The sequence below is a fragment of the Toxorhynchites rutilus genome, chromosome 3 (assembly GCF_029784135.1).
Source record: "Toxorhynchites rutilus septentrionalis strain SRP chromosome 3, ASM2978413v1, whole genome shotgun sequence".
Classification (NCBI taxonomy): Eukaryota; Metazoa; Arthropoda; class Insecta; order Diptera; family Culicidae; genus Toxorhynchites; species Toxorhynchites rutilus.
The window spans coordinates 160092356-160111305 of record NC_073746.1 but is presented as its reverse complement, the minus strand read 5'-3'; the positions used below and the strand labels follow the sequence as shown (position 1 = coordinate 160111305).

The 18950-nt window shown below is 37.9% G+C and overlaps 1 protein-coding gene across 9 annotated transcripts in view; it reads left to right on the top strand.

Moving 5' to 3' along the window:
• LOC129777669 (tyrosine-protein phosphatase Lar) overlaps positions 1 to 18950 on the top strand; it is a 403848-nt gene that overhangs the window by 180728 nt on the left and 204170 nt on the right. For 8 of the 9 annotated variants that reach the window (XM_055784076.1, XM_055784077.1, XM_055784079.1 and 5 more), the window contains one exon: positions 10455 to 10855. In XM_055784076.1, the coding sequence (XP_055640051.1) occupies positions 10756 to 10855 (100 nt within the window). In that variant the 5' untranslated portion in view covers positions 10455 to 10755. Of the gene's footprint in view, positions 1 to 9040; positions 10376 to 10454; positions 10856 to 18950 lie in introns of all 9 variants that reach the window. The other variant, XM_055784078.1, reaches the window with a different exon arrangement.

Sequence of the window (18950 nt, the reverse complement as noted above, 5' to 3'; positions counted from 1 at the left end):
TGAAAATTTATCAGCCTTGCTTGTGTATGTGCTGAGCGGAGCTAAGCTATTGTCGATGTGTGTCAATAGTGGCGTCCGACAGGACGGATCGGTCGTCATCCTGGGTGGGTGAGCGGGGGACGGGAAATGAATTGGTTCTGGGTCGAAGGTTTTTAGAAAGTTTGGAGTGTATAAAAACAAGAAAAAACCACCGGAGAAGAATAGAAATATCATCAGCCGATACAGAAATCATCTATTGAGGGGGAAGAGAATGGTCTCTTGTAGAAAATTGGGTCGGCTGAGGCGGATTTTGCCAATCAGTCGTTAAATTGGAAAGAAACTGACGTTATGTTAACGGCATTATTGTTTTGCGGTGGTAAACTGGGCAACGTTACGAGAGATTGTGATATAAGAAGATTCATTCTAGATAAAAAGACACCTTAAGCACTCACAATGACAAGAGACAGAACAGAGATAGTAGGATCTATCGATTAATTTGGGGGATCATCTTCTTATATCACATGAGTAGTCTGATTCCGTAATAGACTACTGATGTAATATAAAAAGATGGTCCCCAATATGAACAACATATGCTGTAAATGTTGTGAATCATTTATGTAACAGCAAACATATCATGAAAATGCTGAGCCAGAGTACAGCATCATTGGAAGGTAAAACATAGATTTTAAAGATAATTCGGATCAATTCTAGTAAAGCCATGAATGTATCAATGTTTGAGTTCAACGTGGTTTGACATATACGATAGGTGAACTAGATTTTTTGTATCGTACATGAAAATTACTCGCACATATAAAATAGCGTGCAGTGTTATGTTCAGAAACACTGACAAATTTGTGAATTTTGATAGTATAAATCCGTGCATGTTTTTTTTTCACAAAATGGAGCTCGAAAACATAGTGAACTGATTTTTTTTTAGAATTCCTCCCAAACTGCACGCCATTTTGCACGCGAGGACCTTTATAGCATACCTGATAACTATCTGAGTTCGTTGGTTTGAGTTCACCCAACAACAATAAATCGTCCATCAATGGTGTAACTATGTTTTGCATCAGAAATGGAGTTTTCGTTTCACTTTATATGGACGTTAAAATAATATTGTGTACGTGGATAAAGAGATTCGTGTCAGAGGGAGTAGTCAAGTAGAATGAAGAGGCAGATTTTTACTCATTAGTCACGTCAATTAGTATACACATTTGCTAGAATGTTCATCACTCATCCTCGTTTTAAATGCTCGTCAATTCATTTTCTAGTCAATTCAAATCATGTTGACGACAAATGCCGAAGTGGTCCTAGTTGAAGCTACTGAGAGGAGAGTAGATTTTAATTTTTCATCTTCGAAAATTTCGGGCTCTAGTATGAAGTAACGCTTACATTATAAAAATAGGCAAATTCATAAGAATGACCATTAAAATATGTGTTTTTTTTTGGAATCAAGATATTGACAAATTCTGTACCGCAAAATGTTTGTCTTGGTATGTTATAAAAGGCGCTCGAAGACAATTTTTTTCATGTAGAATTTGTAAAACAAAAAAAATTAGAGCAAAAAAAACATAATAGAACGCAGAAAAAAAGGGCTAAATCAGTTATGGTAAATTATAGAAAAAACTTTGTTCTACAAAGTTGATTAAAACAACTGAGGCGACAACATTCTTGAACTATGTTTACTTCTATCTATAAAGACAAAAAGTTATAGTTTCACTTAAAATTTTGGTCACCATATTTTTAATAACATGAAAATGTGTGCTCTATCACATGTAACAACTCTGTCAAAGACAGTTTTTGATTAACTGTCGGGCTTTAGATGCACATTTTTCTTCGGTAATCATTTTGAGAAGTAGATGAGAGACTGCGTTTTACATGAGATTCAGGTATTTCGACACTCTGTTTCCTTCGACACTACAGTACCCAATTTATTATCTGCAATCTCCTGAACAATTCCACAACAAAAAAAGCTCAAGTACCTTGCCACTGCGTTCCTTTTCCTCGAGAATCTGGTACAAGCAAAACTTTTTTGTGTGGTATTTTTTTGTGCGATTTACTGTTCTTGTGCGATTTTTTTATGCGGTATATGGAAAGAAGCGTATTTGACGAAGTTATCATCCATTTAGTTTTTTTTCGATGTTTTCTATGCACTTCGTTGCGAAAAAAGTATATGTGTGTCTAAATTCCTTCCATCCTTCCATCAAATGCTCTAAGTTGTGCTTGACATGATTTCTAATAGCAACAAGCAGTGTTGCCACATTTAAATCTGTACCAGAGGGGTTAAAAACCTTTCTCATCTGTACTTTTTATTACAAAAATCTGTACCATCGAGAATATTCATTGTAGAGAAAAGTCTATTTTATTAGCATGTAAACAATACTCATTTATTTACTACGAATACTACATTTACATTTGCAAGTCTTTCGTGTGTATGTTGATTTTTATACATAGTTTTTCTGAATCTTCATTGCATACTATCATTTATTAAAATTTTCGAGTTGCAATCACGAACTATATATATAAAAATGGATTTCTGTCTGTCTGTCTGTCTGTCTGATTCTTGTGGACTCGGAAACTACTGAGCCGATCAACATGAAAATTGGTATGTAGGGATTTTTGGAGCCGGTGAAGGTTTTCGTGATAATTTGAGACCCCTCCTCCCTCTCTAAGGGAAGACTGCCATACAAATTAAACACAAATTTCTACATTACTCGGAAATTAATCAAGCAAATGAAACGAAATTTGGCATATGGAGGTTTTAGGGTGCAATAAATGATTCTATGGTGGGTAGACTCTCCACCCCCCTCTCTAAGGGGGGGCTGACATACAAATGAAACACAAATTTCTGCATTACTCGGAAATTAGTCAAGTAAACGAAACTTAAGTTGGCATGTGAAGGTTTTAGGGTGCAATAAATGTATCTGTGGTAGTTAGACACTCCTCCCCCTCTCTAAGAGGGGGCTGCCATACAAATGAAACACAATTTTTTGTATTACTCGGGAATTAATCAAGCAAACGAAACCAAAGTTGGCATTTGAAGGTTTTAGGGTGCATAAAATATTTCTATGGTAGTTAGACACTCCTCCCCCCTCTCAAAGGGGGAGCTGCCAAACTAATGAAGCATAAATTTCTGCATAACTCAAGAACTAATCATGCAAACAGAAACAAAGTTAGCATGTGAGGGTTTTAGGGTGCAATAAATGTTTATATGGTAGATAGAGACTCCTCTCCTCTCTTGAAGGGGGGGGGAGGTCGGGCTGCCAAACAAATGAAACACAAATTTCTGCATTACTCGAGAACTAATCAAGCGAACGAAATCAAATTTGGCATGTGGAGGTTTTAGGATGCAATAAATGTTTCTATGGTGGTTCGAAACTTCTCCCCCCTCTCTTAGGGTGGGCTGTTATACAAATGAAAAACAAATTTCTGCATAACTCGAAAACTAGTCAAGCAAATGGAGCCAAATTTGGCATGTGATTATTTTAGGGGGCATGAAATGTTTCTATGGCTCCCCCCTCTCTAAGGAGTGAAGAGGGGTGGGGTCTGTCTTTATTCTATCATATTTTCTGTATCAAACATTTATTCCATGTAACGGAGAAACATGTTATTTGAAAGTGGTTGAAACATTTTGAACGAGAACTATGTCCGATTGAAAACGTGAATATTTGAAGGTACTGATATCAAAAAACAAAATTTTGGCGGGACGAAGTTTGCCGGGTCAGCTAGTATTTAATAAAATGTTTTGATCTCAAAACAGTAAGAAATTTCCCACGTGGAAAAAATCTGTACCTTTCCAGATAAATCTGTACGTGTGGCAACACTGGCAACAAGTTCCGATTTTCAACGAAAAGCACAGTCACGCGCAAACAGAAAAGACAAACTGTCCAATCACGAAGCAAGAAAAAAAAAGGAAATCGAACGGTGAACGGCGTAAATTCGAGTTATTTTCTTAGGGAATTTTTTTTTATGTGGTCCCCTATCTACCGCAGAAATAAAAGTATTTTTTCAAACTGTGTACCGAACACGATTTTTTTAATCTACTGGTGAAGTTTTGTATGAGTTTTTAATGCACTTTTTGTGTGGTCCCTATCCCCCGCCTGTGTATATTTTTTCGGTTAAAAACATACAACAATTTATGAAATAACACATGACGCATCCCAACTTGCCAACTTGCCTAGTCGTTGACGCCATGGCGCCACCATCACAGATTGCAGGGACATTTTGTGGGTGTAAATACATTGACCATTAAGAAAACTTTGCTTACTTGAATTCTCATAAAAAATAAAGCTTTTTTTCTTATTTTTTACAAAAAAAAGGGGTAGTGGGCGCAAATTGGTCATGGGAGGCAAAGTGGTCACCTGCTTGTTTGGTAGTATAACTATTGACTATTGAAACCGTATTGATAGTCACCTTATGTTTAAAGAATTTAATGACTTTTGAGTCACCCTGTGCTTCAGTAGAGCTCACAAAATGTCAAAATTGAATAAAAACAAAAATTGCTCTCTCGATAGCCATTGCACAATGGTCCAGGAGATGCATTTAAGTGGAAATTAGCATTTAGAGCTTGACAGTTATTCTCTAGACAAAAACTGTCTTAGACAAAGTTGTTACTCTTGGTAGAGCGTTTTTATGTTGTCAAAAATAAGGTGACCAAAATTGTCGATGAAATAAAACATCTAACTTTCTTATCTTTATAGAAAGAGATAAACATAGTTCGACAATGTTGTTGCTCCAATTATTTTAGACATCTTTGTAGAACAAAGTTTTTCTGTAGCTCTTGAAATAATCGATATAGCGCCTTTTTTTCTAAGTTACATTAGGGTCACCATGAAAAAAACTATTTTTCTGCTCTAACTTTTATATTTCAAATTTTACATGCATCTTCGAAAGACATTTAGAGCTTACTACTTCAAACATTTTTCGATGCAGAACTTGTCAATATCTCAACTGCACTCAAAGTTATTGATATTTCTTCCCAAAAAACACGCTCTTTTCATTTGTTTGTCATTCTTTCTGGGGCAAACATAAAAAATGTTTGTTGACAGAATTTGAAAGAACAGATTTCACTCTATATAATATGTGATTTTCAAAACTTTGTTATTTTTTGTGTTTGATTAAATTAAAATTGAAATCATAAGTTTTTGGGTGAAAATCCATCAATAACTTTGAGCAGGATTAAGATATTGACGAATTCTGCATCGCAAAATGTTGGTATTGATAAGCTCTAAAAGTCGTACGAAGACCATTTTGATGTAGAATTTTAAATATAAAAGTTAGAGTAAAAAACCCCGTGTTTTTATATTTACTCAAATGCAACTTAGATAGAAGGCGCTAAAAACAACTTTGTGGAAGATATTTATTGTTTAGACAAAAACTGTCTTAGAGAAAGTTGTTACATATGATAGAGCGCTCATTTTTATGTTATAAAAAAAAGGGTGACAAAAATTGTCGATGAAATGAAAAATCTAACTTATCTTTATAGATAGAGATGAACATGGTTCAACAATGTTGTAGCCCCAGTTATTTTAAACATTTTTGTAGAACAAAGCTTTTTTCTATCTTTTAAAATAATCGATTTAACGCTTTTTTCTACGTTGCATTAGGGTGACCACGAAAAAAGGTGTTTTTTCTGCTTTAACTTTTATATTTCAAATTCAACATCAAAACTGTCTTCGTACGACTTCTAGAGCTTATCAATACCAACATTTTGCGATGCAGAACTTGCCTATATCTTAATCCTAAACAAAGTTATTGATTGTTTTTTACCCAAAAACTTATGATTTCAATTTTAATTTTATCAAACACAAAAAATAACAGAGCTTTGAAAATCACACATCATGTAGAGTGAAATATGCTCTTTCAAATTCCGCCAATAAACTTTGTTTACGTTTGCCCCAGAAATAATGACAAACAAATGAAAAGAGCATGTTTTTTGAGAAGAAATATTAATAACTTTGAGTAAAGTTGAGATATTGACAAGTTCTTCATCGAAAAATATTTGTATTAGTAAGCTCTAAATGTCTTTCGAAGACAGTTTGCATGTAAAATTTGAAACATAAAATTTAAAACAAAGAAACAGTTTTTATCATGGTGACCCTAACGTAACTTAGAAAAAAAAGGCGCTATGTCAAGAGATAAAGAAAAACTTTGTTCTACAAAGATGTCTGAAATAATTGGAGCTACAATATTGTCGAACTATGTTTATCTCTATCTATAAAGATAAGAAAGTTAGATGTTTTATTTCATCAACAATTTTGGTCACCCTATTTTTGACAACATAAAAACGAGAACTCTATCATGAGTAACAACTTTGTCTAAGACAGTTTTTGTCTAGAGAATAACTGTAAAGCTCCTAATGGTAATTTCCACTTAAATGCATCTCCTGGACCATTGTGCATTGGGCCGTAGTTCTGTGCGCGTGGTATCTGAGCAATTCCACGTGAAATTTAGTATATTCAATCTGATATGTTGGACAAATCATTAGTTTGGAAAACGTATCAAACGGGTTTAAAAAATTATTTCCAATGAATACAATTATTTCTCAAAAACGTATTTTTTGTTTTTGGATTAGTTTTTTGGTACTTACGTATTGACGCCACCTGAGCCGAAACACAATAGATAGTAGTTTTATTGTTCGCATAGGCACTCAGTTATATTACGTATTGTTGCTGCCTTGTTGTGTACATTGTATTGTTTTTTTTGTGCTACTAAAATGCGTATTCGAGATTTGCGGTATATTCTACTCATATTTCGAAGCAAAAACAAATCGGGCAAACATAACGCATAAATGTATGCCGTAGACACTCGTTTAGACTGGGTCAGACCAATCAAAAAGATCGTCTCCTATGTTTCAAATTAACCGGGCAATCGGTGGAACACAGTTATACTTGTGAGAGATCGCCGCTTCCGATGGTGGATCGGATTGCATCATCTCTGCGGCTTAGGGCCGCCTCTGCTCTTTATACAGCCATTCCATGCCAAATCGATATAGAGGTCCGCAGAGTTTCGTGAAAAGTACTAGTTTAGTTCCTTATCACAAAATAAAACAAAAACGAAAACGAAATATTAGTTTTTTTTAAATTTTTTCATTAAGGTGCCCATTTTCATTTCAGGGTGGTCCGAAAAAATCAAAATTGTCCCCCTTTTTCCAAAAATGATATGTTTTTTGCATAACTATTGAACTACTGAACCGATTCAGATGATCGATATGTCAAATTAAAGTCAATTAGCTAGTCTTTCTCGGAAAAATATTACTCTTGCGAAAAATTGGATTTTGTTTCTGTAATTATTGATCGAATTTGTTTTTTACTGTTAACATGACTTTGGACTAGAGGGCGTTATATTTTTTTATATGCTTTCTTGAAAGTTGAGTTTTTTTACATATCCAAAAACCAAAGAGGCATTTTTTTCGTTTTTATCTTATGATTTCAAAGTTATGTCATGTTTTTCAAAGTTAGCCGATGGTTCGAAAAAACTGAGAGCTGAGGGTTTTGTTTTACATAACTTAACTAAAAATGAGAGAGTGGCTTTCTTTCGTTTTTGAGTAATTATTTTTCAAAGTTAACATGTTTTCAGTCTTCTATATGATATTTTCAAAGGAGACTGAAAAATATAGTGCCCTCCGGCTAAAATGGGAATGGGAACCCTAATGGAAAAATAAAAAAATACGGGTCGAATATTTCGCGATAAGCAACTAAACTAAACTTTTCACGACAATCTGAGAACCACTATATCAGTTTGCCATGAAATGGCTGTATTCGTAATTAATACGTTGGTACATTTTATTCGTAATTTTGTCGTTCTTTTACATTTCTTGTAAAACTTGAAAACTCTTTTCAAAAAATCGGTTGGTTTTTTTTAGGTTTCGACTACGTAAAGTTGCTTCAATGGCCATTTTTTTACACTCACCAGGTTCCACTGCAATCAGAGATGATGTTGTCAACGGTTAGTCGAGTGAAATTCGTCGTGAAAAGTGAAAAGTCGAGAGTTAGAATAGGCCTCAAAATGATAATAATGAAATTTGTCTGTTTTCCGGAAAATTTAAACATTATTTTCTCCATGAAAATCATGAGTTTCTTTTACGACCACCAAAGCCTGTTTTTTGTCTAGGTTCATTGAAAACACCCCATTTATTAAACTAATATCTGTATTGCGTGTTGTGCTCGTAGACCTTAGACTCACCCGCAGTAATTTAATATGTGTTACATAAAGGATAGAATTTTTCCTTCATATTTTGTTTATTCAATTGAATTTCCAATGCAATCGATCAAAAATTTAATTATTTTCACCTTGTTTTCGTGAAAAGTTAGAAACTTTTTACGTTTTTTTAGCTAATCAAACTATTTCACTTAGCATCGATGGTGGTGGTTATAAGTCTTACCGTATGTTCACAATTATCTTTTATTGATTATTTGAACACATTCGATAAGACTTATTGTTCGATACGATACATCGACACTGAATGAAAGAGTTTTGATATTTACTTTTAAATTTCCAATCGCTTCTGTTAAATTCTTGGATACATTCAATAAACTTAAATCGTATATATGGTTTGCACAGAACGTTATTTTATTTTGCTCTAATTTCTTTAAGTGAATCATGATGGTCGAATATCAATAATGGATGCAATCTCATTAGTTATCGTCCATAAATTACTTTTTTGCCTTTATCTGTTCCTGCTAGGCTAAGAAGCCGTTGCGAGATTGCTGACAGGACAAAATATTTGCGAAGCAGTTTCTGCACTGGTATCCTGTCAAATCATTTGCTCCCAGAAAAATTGCATCATATTTCCCTTCGTTGGTCAACGTTTTATCTGTCCTACAGAAATAAAATTAAAATATTTTGGAAAGTTTATGAAGTTGGTTATGGAAAAAATCGTCAAGCAAACATTTTTAATTCTCATTATTTATTCAACATTTCATTATTGTCGACGTTCTAAATCCTTCGCCTAGAGCTAACAAACTGCGCACCATTTCGATTCAGCGGGTTTAATTCAATATATTATCCCCATCCCAAAAGAAACACTAGAATAGCCGATGATATAATACTTTTTTTCCAGTGAACAGAAAAAAAAACTCACACCCGCCGCTTAATAATACGCAAAAACTTCTGTGATGCCGATTGGGGAGAGTCGCAATGTGCAATATTATTAAGTGCCGAGCAACGAACGACTATGATTTCCTAGTGCATAATTATAGTAGCAGCAGATTGTAGTGAAGCTCCAGCGAGCTGTTGACGGGCTGTATTCCGAGAAGAAAAAGACGCAAGAAGAAAAAGAAGAAGAAAAAACGAAGAAGCCAATCTCATAATGAAGAGGAGAAAATTAATGAATCGAAAATTATGAAATCCAATAATAATAAATTATGTGAAACAGGCTGGCGCAAAGAATCTATTACAGTGAATTTATTCTCCCGAGAGGGGCAGCGCAGGAGGGAAAAAAGTGAACACAAAGTAGCGAAAGAATAAAGTGAGGCCGAAGCCAGAATATCAACAAGCCCCATTCGGGGAAGGAGCCTCCAGTTAGTGGAGGAGATGTGGATTAAGGCGATCGTCGTGGGCGGTGGTGGTGGTGGTGGTCGTTGTGCTCATGAAGGACGATGGCTCAGGATGAAACCGCCAATGTTATTCGCTTGTGTCCGTCGCTGTGCGGAATATCTGAGGCTCCAAGTGGCCGAGAGATAAGTTGTAATCTTTTGCCTTGGTTAGACAAACTTTTTCGGAATTTTTTACCTCTCACGTTGAGGAGTGTGTAAAAGGCACACTTTGAACATAGCCTGGAGCGGTAGCTAAATTGATGACTGCCTTCTTATATAGAGTTCTAATTGTGTGCGAACGAGAAGAAGAGGAAGAAGGCGGAAAAACCATCAGAGAAAATTGCAGCGGATAATCGCGTTGCCCTGCGGTTATAGTGCAAGGAAGTAGTTAACGATTTACAGAAAGAAAAAGTGAAAAAGGTCGAAATGGTGCAGGAAAGCTGAAAGTAAATTGAGAGGTGGCTTGGCCTGGAAGTGAGAAACAGCTAGTGAACTGCAGTGCCGTGCCATGTGAAGAAAACGCCCACCGATTGTGAAACAGTGAAACCGTCAAAAGTTTACATAACTTCTACACCTACTTCATTGCAGGATTTCTTACGACAGCGGAGGGCGTTGAGTAGAAAAAGGGGTGGCAATTTTAGGTCATCAAATATTTATCAGCTACCTGCTATTGAATTCATTGTTGTGTAGCACTCGTCCGTAAAATCTGAATAATAAAACCCAACAACAACCGATCTTCCATTTAATGTAGATTCGACAACACTATACATTTCGCACGGAAAAAAAATCCTCTCTTTATCTCTCTCAAAAAGCCAATGAAATAACTATCAAATATGTCACGGCGGTGACACATGACAAAGGTAAACGTTAATTTAATCACCATTTTTTTTTTCTTTCTCCACATTCTCTTCCATGACCGGGCACAATCTCGATTTCCAGAAAATAAACCTGAAATAAATTGTACATTTTCTTTTCCATCCGACACACACAAAACACCAAAAAAACGTGGCCCCTATCCTAATAACAGTTGTAACCGAAAACGGAAAAAGTGTCAGCGTGGCGACGGGCTCCGTACGAGAGTAGAGGAAAAAAAATCTTCAAAAAAAAAGTACTAGCAAATATCCACGCCCTCTAGCAGGGGAGGAATAAAAAATCACTGAGCACACACAAACACACGCACGCACATAGCATCCAAAGGGAGGGGCGCATTAAAATAATAAGTTCGCGAGGGAATTGAGACATGGGGCTGCGGGCGGCCTCGAGTGCCGCGTTACTGACAGCCTTTGCCAGCGTCCTTCTCCTCCTCCTAGCGTGGATACCCCAAAGTGCACTGGCATCACGTGAGTACCGCAACGATTTATTTATTTCCTCACAGATACTTGCTTTCAACACCTACAACAACGTCTCTCGCCCCTCTCGTGCTCCTGCCGTATGCTGCGGCGGGGAGATAAAACCACAGACGGCAGCAATTACCCAGAGAGAGAGAAATATGTTTATAGGTATCCTATTAGGTTTCTGCTGTTCACGCCTGGGGGTTATGATCAGGAAAATCAGTACTTGAAGGAGTGCGTAGAGTCTAAAATATTCTATTGGATCTAGTTATTATAGGCACTAAAACTGAAATGTCTTCTGTTTCTCCACCTAACTTCAGGCGGGCCAATGCCAGATTAGGCTTGTTCTAAAAAAACGGTTGAAGCATAGCTGTTTACACTTGTCAAAAAGTACAAAATTGAATCTAAATTTATGGGTTTTTTTTCTGCTTCGGCAGGATTCCTGCTGTTAAGCAATTTAACTGAAAAATGATCATTTGGTTTATTTTGCTCATAAAAGACTATTATTGTTTATTTTCATTGAATTCATTCTTAAAAAAAAGTATAAATTTACTTTTTGTTTTCTAAGTAATTCAAATATGTGGAATCAGGGTGGACATTCGTTTAGCCGCATCCTAAAATTTCAATAAAAGAAAGTTTGTGCGACAAATTTCGAGTCCAATCGGTAGTTAATATTTAGTATGTCCACCTCCATTTCGGATCACTTTGAAAACTCGATTTGGCATTGAGTCAGACAGTTTTTAAAGTGTTGCCATATTGATTATAGCCCATCACTCCTGAATTACTGCCTTGAGACTGGAAATGTTGTCAAATTGTCATCCGTTTAAATAGACCATCTCAGCGAAGATTCTCCATAGGTTATAGGTAGGTTTTCTATGGGATTGCAATCGACTGCCAGCAGGTCATTCAAGAAGCGGAATGTCCTTCTCGGCAAACCATGCCTTCGATTGCTTGGAAACGTGGATCTATGCATAATCCTGCTGAAAAAACGACATCCTCGGTAGCGTTATTCTCAATATGGCCAATCAAAACGTCCTCCAGTAATTGAAGATACTTTTCGGAGTTCATTCGGGTGAAAATGAAACAAATGGAAAGCTTGCTGTGATAGGAAACGGCTCCCCACACTGTCAAACTTTCGCCCCCAAAGTTTTGCTTCGATCTCACGACATGCCGTTGACTTAAATTGTACCAATAGCAACTATAACAGTCCGGACCATCCAAATTGAACTTTTTTCGCCGGAAAACACAACATTTCTCCATTCTAGTTTCCATTCCATGTATTGCCGGGCGAAAATGAGATGGTTCTGCTGCTTCCACATGATGTTTGGTGACTCATTCAAGATGCGCGCAATATGCCTCTTCGTTATTGGAATAACCGATTCTGCCTTAATGTATGAGCAGGACATCGTTTCTTGGTTGCTTCGTGTCTTATTCGACCTTTAAGACGCAAAGTAACTTTGGTGTTCCCATTTGTTGGTTATATCCCATATTTCTGGCACTATTAAAATAAATTTCGTACCACTTTCTCAGATAGACCAATTTTTGTTACGTTCGAGCGATTAGAAAACTTTTGTTCACTGAATATCTTCATTATTTTCCGCCCCTCTTCCGTCAATAGAATACCTTTCGCCATTCCTTTGAAATCTACGTAAATCACTAATCTGACCAACTTCTTACGTTGCACATCTAATATTTATCTTGTTATTTGAACATTCCCAAGTATTTTTTTCAAAAAACACAGATAAAGGCTTGGTGATTATCTTCTTCTTCTTCTTCAATGGCACTAACGTTCCTAGAGGAACTTCGCCGTCTCAACGTAGTATTACTTGCGTCATTTTTATTAGTACTTAGTTGAGATTTCTATGCCAAATAACACGCCTTGAATGCATTCTGAGTGGCAAGCTCTAGAAATACGCGTGATCACAGTGCAAGTCGGAGGAAATTTCTTTGACGAAAAATTGCCCCGACCAGAACGGGAATCGAACCCGAACACCCGGCATGTTAGTTATGACGCTAACCACTCGGCCACGGGAGCACAAGCTTGGTGATTATGCGAGCACTCAATTTTTATGCCCTGTGGCTGAACGTATGTCTCGGGAAAAAACGACGTTTGAATGTTTATATCCCCCGATGCCGCCTTGTGTGTGTGTGTGTGATTGTGACGCACGTCCTTTCAATAAAATTGACTTAAATATACTATCGCTAAAGCAAATAAGTATCCCGATAAAAAGAACATTCCTGATTGTTTTGTAAGTGTTTTAAGTTTTTTTTCAAGTGCGGCTAAACGAATGTCTTTCACTGTATCAACTTGTTTTCTATGACTGTGGTTTGTCCAAGAAAAAAAAACCAAACCTCTAAAATTTTTTAGGAATTATATCTTCAGCTTTCGCTTATAATCAGATAAGAGTGTATAGATCACGTTGGCCATGCTTCACTGTCAATTTTTCGTAAATTTGGAAAAATCTCGTCGAACGAAAAAGAGCGTCGTGAATTAATCCTGCGCACTCATTTCGAGAATCCGGAGTTGTCACATCGGGACATCGGTAAGATGCTGGGAAACGTCCAATCCACGGTCAGCAGAGTACTAAAACGATACTTGGAGAACCTAACCATCGACCGGAAGGTGAAGAACGGCAAAAATGGATGCTCCGCCAGTGAAAAAGATCACAAGCGCGTAGTTAAGCAGTTTAGACGTGATCCGAGAAGTTTGGTCCGGGATGTCACCAATAAGCTGAATTTGTCATGTTCATTCGTCCAGCGGACCAAGCAGCGGGAGGGCCTGCGTACATACAAGGTTCAGAAGGCTCCTAACCGCGACGAAAGGCAAAACATGGTGAGATGACGCGAGCCCGGAAGCTGTACACCGAAATGCTGACGAAGCCGCATTGCCTGGTAATGGACGATGAAACCTACGTCAAAGCGGACTTTCGTCAGCTGCCGGGCCTGTTGTTCTTCTCCGCAGTGGACAAATTCAGCGTTCCGGAGTTTCGCAAGCAAGCATGGTGTGGCAAGCGATCTGCTCTTGCGGAAAGCGGAGCGCCCCCTTCGTGATGACCGGCACGGTAAACGAGCAGGTTTACCTTAAGGAGTGCCTACAGAAGCGCTTATTACCACTATTGAAGCAGCACGAGGGCACGACCATCTTCTGGCCGGATCTCGCTTCGTGCCACTATTCAAAGGACGTGTTGGAGTGGTACGAAGCCAACGGGGTCACCTTCGTGCCAAAGGAAATGAACCCGCCCAATGCGCCGGAGCTTCGGCCAATAGAGAAATATTGGGCGATTATGAAGCAGGCCCTCTGGAAGAACCCAAAAGTTGTCAAATCGGAGGCGGACTTCAAGAGAAAATGGATTTCTGTTCAAAAAAAAAACTACAACCTGACGTTGTACAGAACCTTATGGACGGGGTAAAGAGGAAGGTGCGAGCATACGGGCTTGGGCTCGAAGTATGAATAAAAAGAAAATGCCAAAAGTTGTTTAATAGTTTTTATTTTACTGTCTAAAATTTTCAAAAGGATCGGTCTACTGGGCGAATTTCTACAGCGTTTTTTCCGTGATGCAATTTGATGTGACACACTCTTTAGCCATCCCACAGTTCAAAATTAAAATGCAGATTCAAGACTAAGAATACTAATTAAGATTCTGGATTCTGATATCAGTTTCAGATTTTATACTCAGATTTTAAATTCAAGCAGAGATTCCTGATTAAAATTCTAGATTAAGATTCCAAATCCGTGGCTTTCGTGGCCGATTGATTAACGTCACCCATATCATGCCGACATGAATCGAAGGTTGAAGCTGAAACAATGCATTGAAGCATACTGATCTGCGATTTCGCATCAAACTAAATACTGGGCGAAAATCACTTCTCGAGTAAGAAGGGTTAATAACCATCAAGTATTAACAACCTTTCGAGACGTATGAGTATGTCATGTATATCTTGACAATAAATTTATCTAATTGGATGCATCCAGCGGACGAGAATCCGACGACGAAATTAACCGAAAAATTTACATAACTTCCACCTAAAATCTTACGATCGTAATAATCACAGAACTGTCATTATCTCTTGTCAATCAATTTTCGCTAATCGCTTGAAAGTTGAAATCCCAATTCAAAGCTCGATGGACTGGATTGATGGATGCAATGAAACACCAAATAGCTACAGGAATATGAACTGAATTAGAAGAAATCAAAATGCGAAGGTTATTTCAAGAATGCATGGTTTAAATCCTTCAACAAAACGACTAGCCCCACCTCGAATAATAATTGCAGTACACAGTAATCCAGTAGCAAAACATAAATCATTATTACGTATGGCAACCGTACGCTATAAAGCAAATGCTGCTCCGGCAAGGAAGCGAGATAAATGTACTCGAGGATTCCATAAATCCGACAAATCAACTTCAACCACGTATCACTCAAATCATCCTCCTCCGGCCGGAGATTACAGCTCCACGGCGCGGAGTACCGAACCAGCGCGCCACAAGCGCCCTATAATTCATCTAAACGATTCAACCCTCGGTGGCATACGGCCACAGTCTCGGGGAACAGTCGCTCCGGTTCGACTTCCTTTCAGCCAAATTACGCCCGTACAACTTACTACAAATCCTCGTTAGCATGTAACAACAACAACCAGGCTGCCGCCGCTAGTGTGTGCTCGGATGTCTCGGTTCGGCTTCTCGAAGGTCCAGCACCTCTACACTATAAATCAAAAAGCATGAAAACAACAGCGAACTCATAATCATAAAACCCTTAATTGACGGCAAATTTCCGCAATTTCTGCATTCGGTGGGCCGCTGTGGTTATTTTCTCTTTTTTTTTCGCCCGTGAACATTTTGTGGAAAATTCCTTCAGGTCGTAACATACATGTACATCATTGCATCGTGCGCTCCCCGCACGAGGATCTACCTGCCATAAGTACTCGCATATTCATGATTTGGTTGTTGTTTAAAAATTTCCTTCCTCCTTGAAGCGCTTTTTGTGGGCTTCTCTAAGCGCTCACTCTCTCGCTCTTGAAACGGTCGTTCAGCTTCATCCGTAGGAAAATTTGCGGAAGGAGAAGAGGAGGGGGGCACATTTCTAATTCACTTCAGCGGCATAACTCATATGCGGACGATTTATGTCTTGTGCTATTTGTGGAATGCCGCCAAGCAATGACGACGTCGTCGACGTGGAGCCGAAATGGCACACATTCTGCCGTGTTTTCCCGTGATTTTCCAGGCGGAGGCATAGCAGCAGAACCCGGGGACGGTAAGCACGTCTTTAGAGAGGGCTCTGGGACAAGAAATCTCAACGACGACGATGAGGCCGGAGCCGGGTAAAAGAAATGCCGGGAAAGCACTGCTCCAACGAACAAACAACACAATGCTGGAAACAACACTCTTTCTCCGGTACTTACTGCCTAAAGAATGAGCGGGATTGAATTGTGCCCGGATGACAGGTTGTACAGGTGGTGCCACATACTTCTCACAGGACGAGACCCACCAGGGGGATGGCAAAAACATGGCAAAGGACAAATGTGAGTCGGTACCACCGTGTACCAGAGGCTCATAAATAATGATTCATAACTTTTTGATTGCTTTCTTAGAGAGAGAGAGAGAGAGAGAGAGAGAGAGAGAGAAAGAGAGAGAGCCATACAGGGAAAAAGGAACGTAAATCACGGCGCTTTACGGATACGCATTGGAAATCAGACAATTATGTCACAAAGAGCCTCAATTGGTTTTTCATTGCACGGGGGAATTTGCGTTTGTTGTTTGTTCTGTCTTGTTTTAGATGAAGATCAAAAGATTGTGACGGGGGGTTGTTATCTCAGTCTGTAAAGTTTGCATTGTTTGATTAACTCAATCAGTAATCATTTCCAATTCTCCTTAATCAACGCGTTTCGCGGAATTCCTTGGCTTTTTCCGTAATCAAAATGTTGTTTGCTTCTAAACTGCTCCCAGTGTTTGGGAAATAAATTGATTGTATTTCAGTGGATATGCTTAATGCCCATCAAATAGATCATATTAATAGGGCGCTTGGATGTTAATCTATCAATTCTACTTCCAAGTAAGATTCTTCTGATTTTTAACCTTTCGTTTATTATATTTTTGGCTTCTTAGGATTTTCAGCTGTAACAGAGCTGGATCGGGGGTCTCCGTTGCCACATTGCACAATGGTCCAGGAGATGCATTTAAGTGGAAATTAGCATTTAGATCTCGACGATTGTTCTCTAGACAAAAACTGTCTTCGACAAAGTTGTTATATATGGTAGAGCCCTCATTTTCATGTTATCAAAAATTTGGGTGACCAAAATTGTCGATGAAGAAAAAATATAACTTTCTTATCTTTATAGATAGAGGTAAACATAGTTCAACAATGTTGTAGTCCCAGTTATTTGAAACATCTTTGTAGAACAAAGTTTTTATTTATCCCTCGAAATAACCGATATAGCGCCTTTTTTCTAAGTTGCGTTAGGGTAACCATGAAAAAAAACGGTTTTTATGCTCTAATTTTTATATTTCAAATTCTACATACACATACTACATACACTGTCTTTGAACGACTTTTAGAGCTTACTAATACTAACGTTTTGCGACAATAACTTTGTCGAAGACAGTTTTTGTCTAGAGAATAACTGTCGAGCTCTAAATGCTAATTTCCACTTAAATACATCTCCTGGACCATTGTGCATTGGTTGCGCGTTCGCTTAGTAAGCGATAGATCGTGAGTTCAAAACTCAGGGCCCTGATTAACCATCTTTGTGTTGTTACAAAAAAACTACGTCCACGCAACAATCATCAGTGATGGAGATCGATCCACGGTCGAAATAAGATCGATTCATCCATACAACTGCTCTGCTTATTCACGAGAAATCAAATCCCTTCTTACTAACAATAGAATAAGGTGAAATGTAAATACATATTAGATATAAGATAGGCTTAAGAATTGAGTATGATGAATGTGAGTGCGAATGTGAGTGTGAACATTGTCAACATATCCTTATATCCCATCCTTTTCCTGAAAAAAAATGTCACCCTTCTAAACTCGAGCAAACCGCTAGTAATCGGTTCTCTACTTCATTAACATTAGAATTAATAAAAAATGTTTATATATACTTGTAACTATACAGATAGTAGTTTGGCTCCTTTAAACTTATGTAACTGAGCCTGTAAAAATGAACGATTTAATAAAAAAAAAAACTGTTCTGCTCTGCAAGACACATCGGACTGCTGTTCTATAAATAACTCAACAATGATCAATCAACTGTCTCCGCTGTCCGGTCTAACTGGATAATGGAAGAACAGAAGGAAAACTCTTACGTCTAAATGGCTACTGTGTAAATTTGTACCATATGCAATGGTATAGAAGGGAATACTCTAACGCCGAAAAATGGCAACTGTGTAATGTGCTAATTATTGATATAATAAACATGTAACATGTACACGATTAAAATTCAGCTCTTTTTTTTATCCCATTTATTTATTTATTAGGCTCATTAGCATTTTATCCGGAACAGAGCCGGGTTTTTATCGTGTACATGTACATATGTTAATGTTTCTATAAATTGTAAATTACACAGTAGTAGTAGTAGCCATTTAGGCGTTTAGGTTTTCTGTTCCATTACATTATGGTAAATTACACTGTAGTAGCCATTTTAGGCGTAAGGGTGTTCTATCTGTTCTTCCATTGTTCAGCAGACCGGACAGCGGAGACAGTTGGTATTGATCATTGTTGGGTTATTTCTAGAACAGCAGCCCGATGTTTCTTGCAGAGCAGAGCAGTTGTATGGATGAATCGATCTTATTTCGACCGTGGATCGATCTGCATCGCTGATGATGGTTGCGTGGACGTACTTATTCTATAATAATACAAAGATGGTCAATTGAGGGCCCTGAGTTAGAACTCACGATCGATCGCTTAGTAAGCAAACGCGTAACCAAGTGGCTACGAAGACCCCCCAAAATTCGGCTCTGTTACAACTAAAATGCTAATAAGCCTAAAATAAACAAACGGGTTAAAAAACAGAGCTGGATTAAATTATGTCGATACAAATTAAACTGCCAATGAATGTTTGGCAGGAAAGTTACCTTCGAATTTTCGAACGGGACTTTGTAACGTTT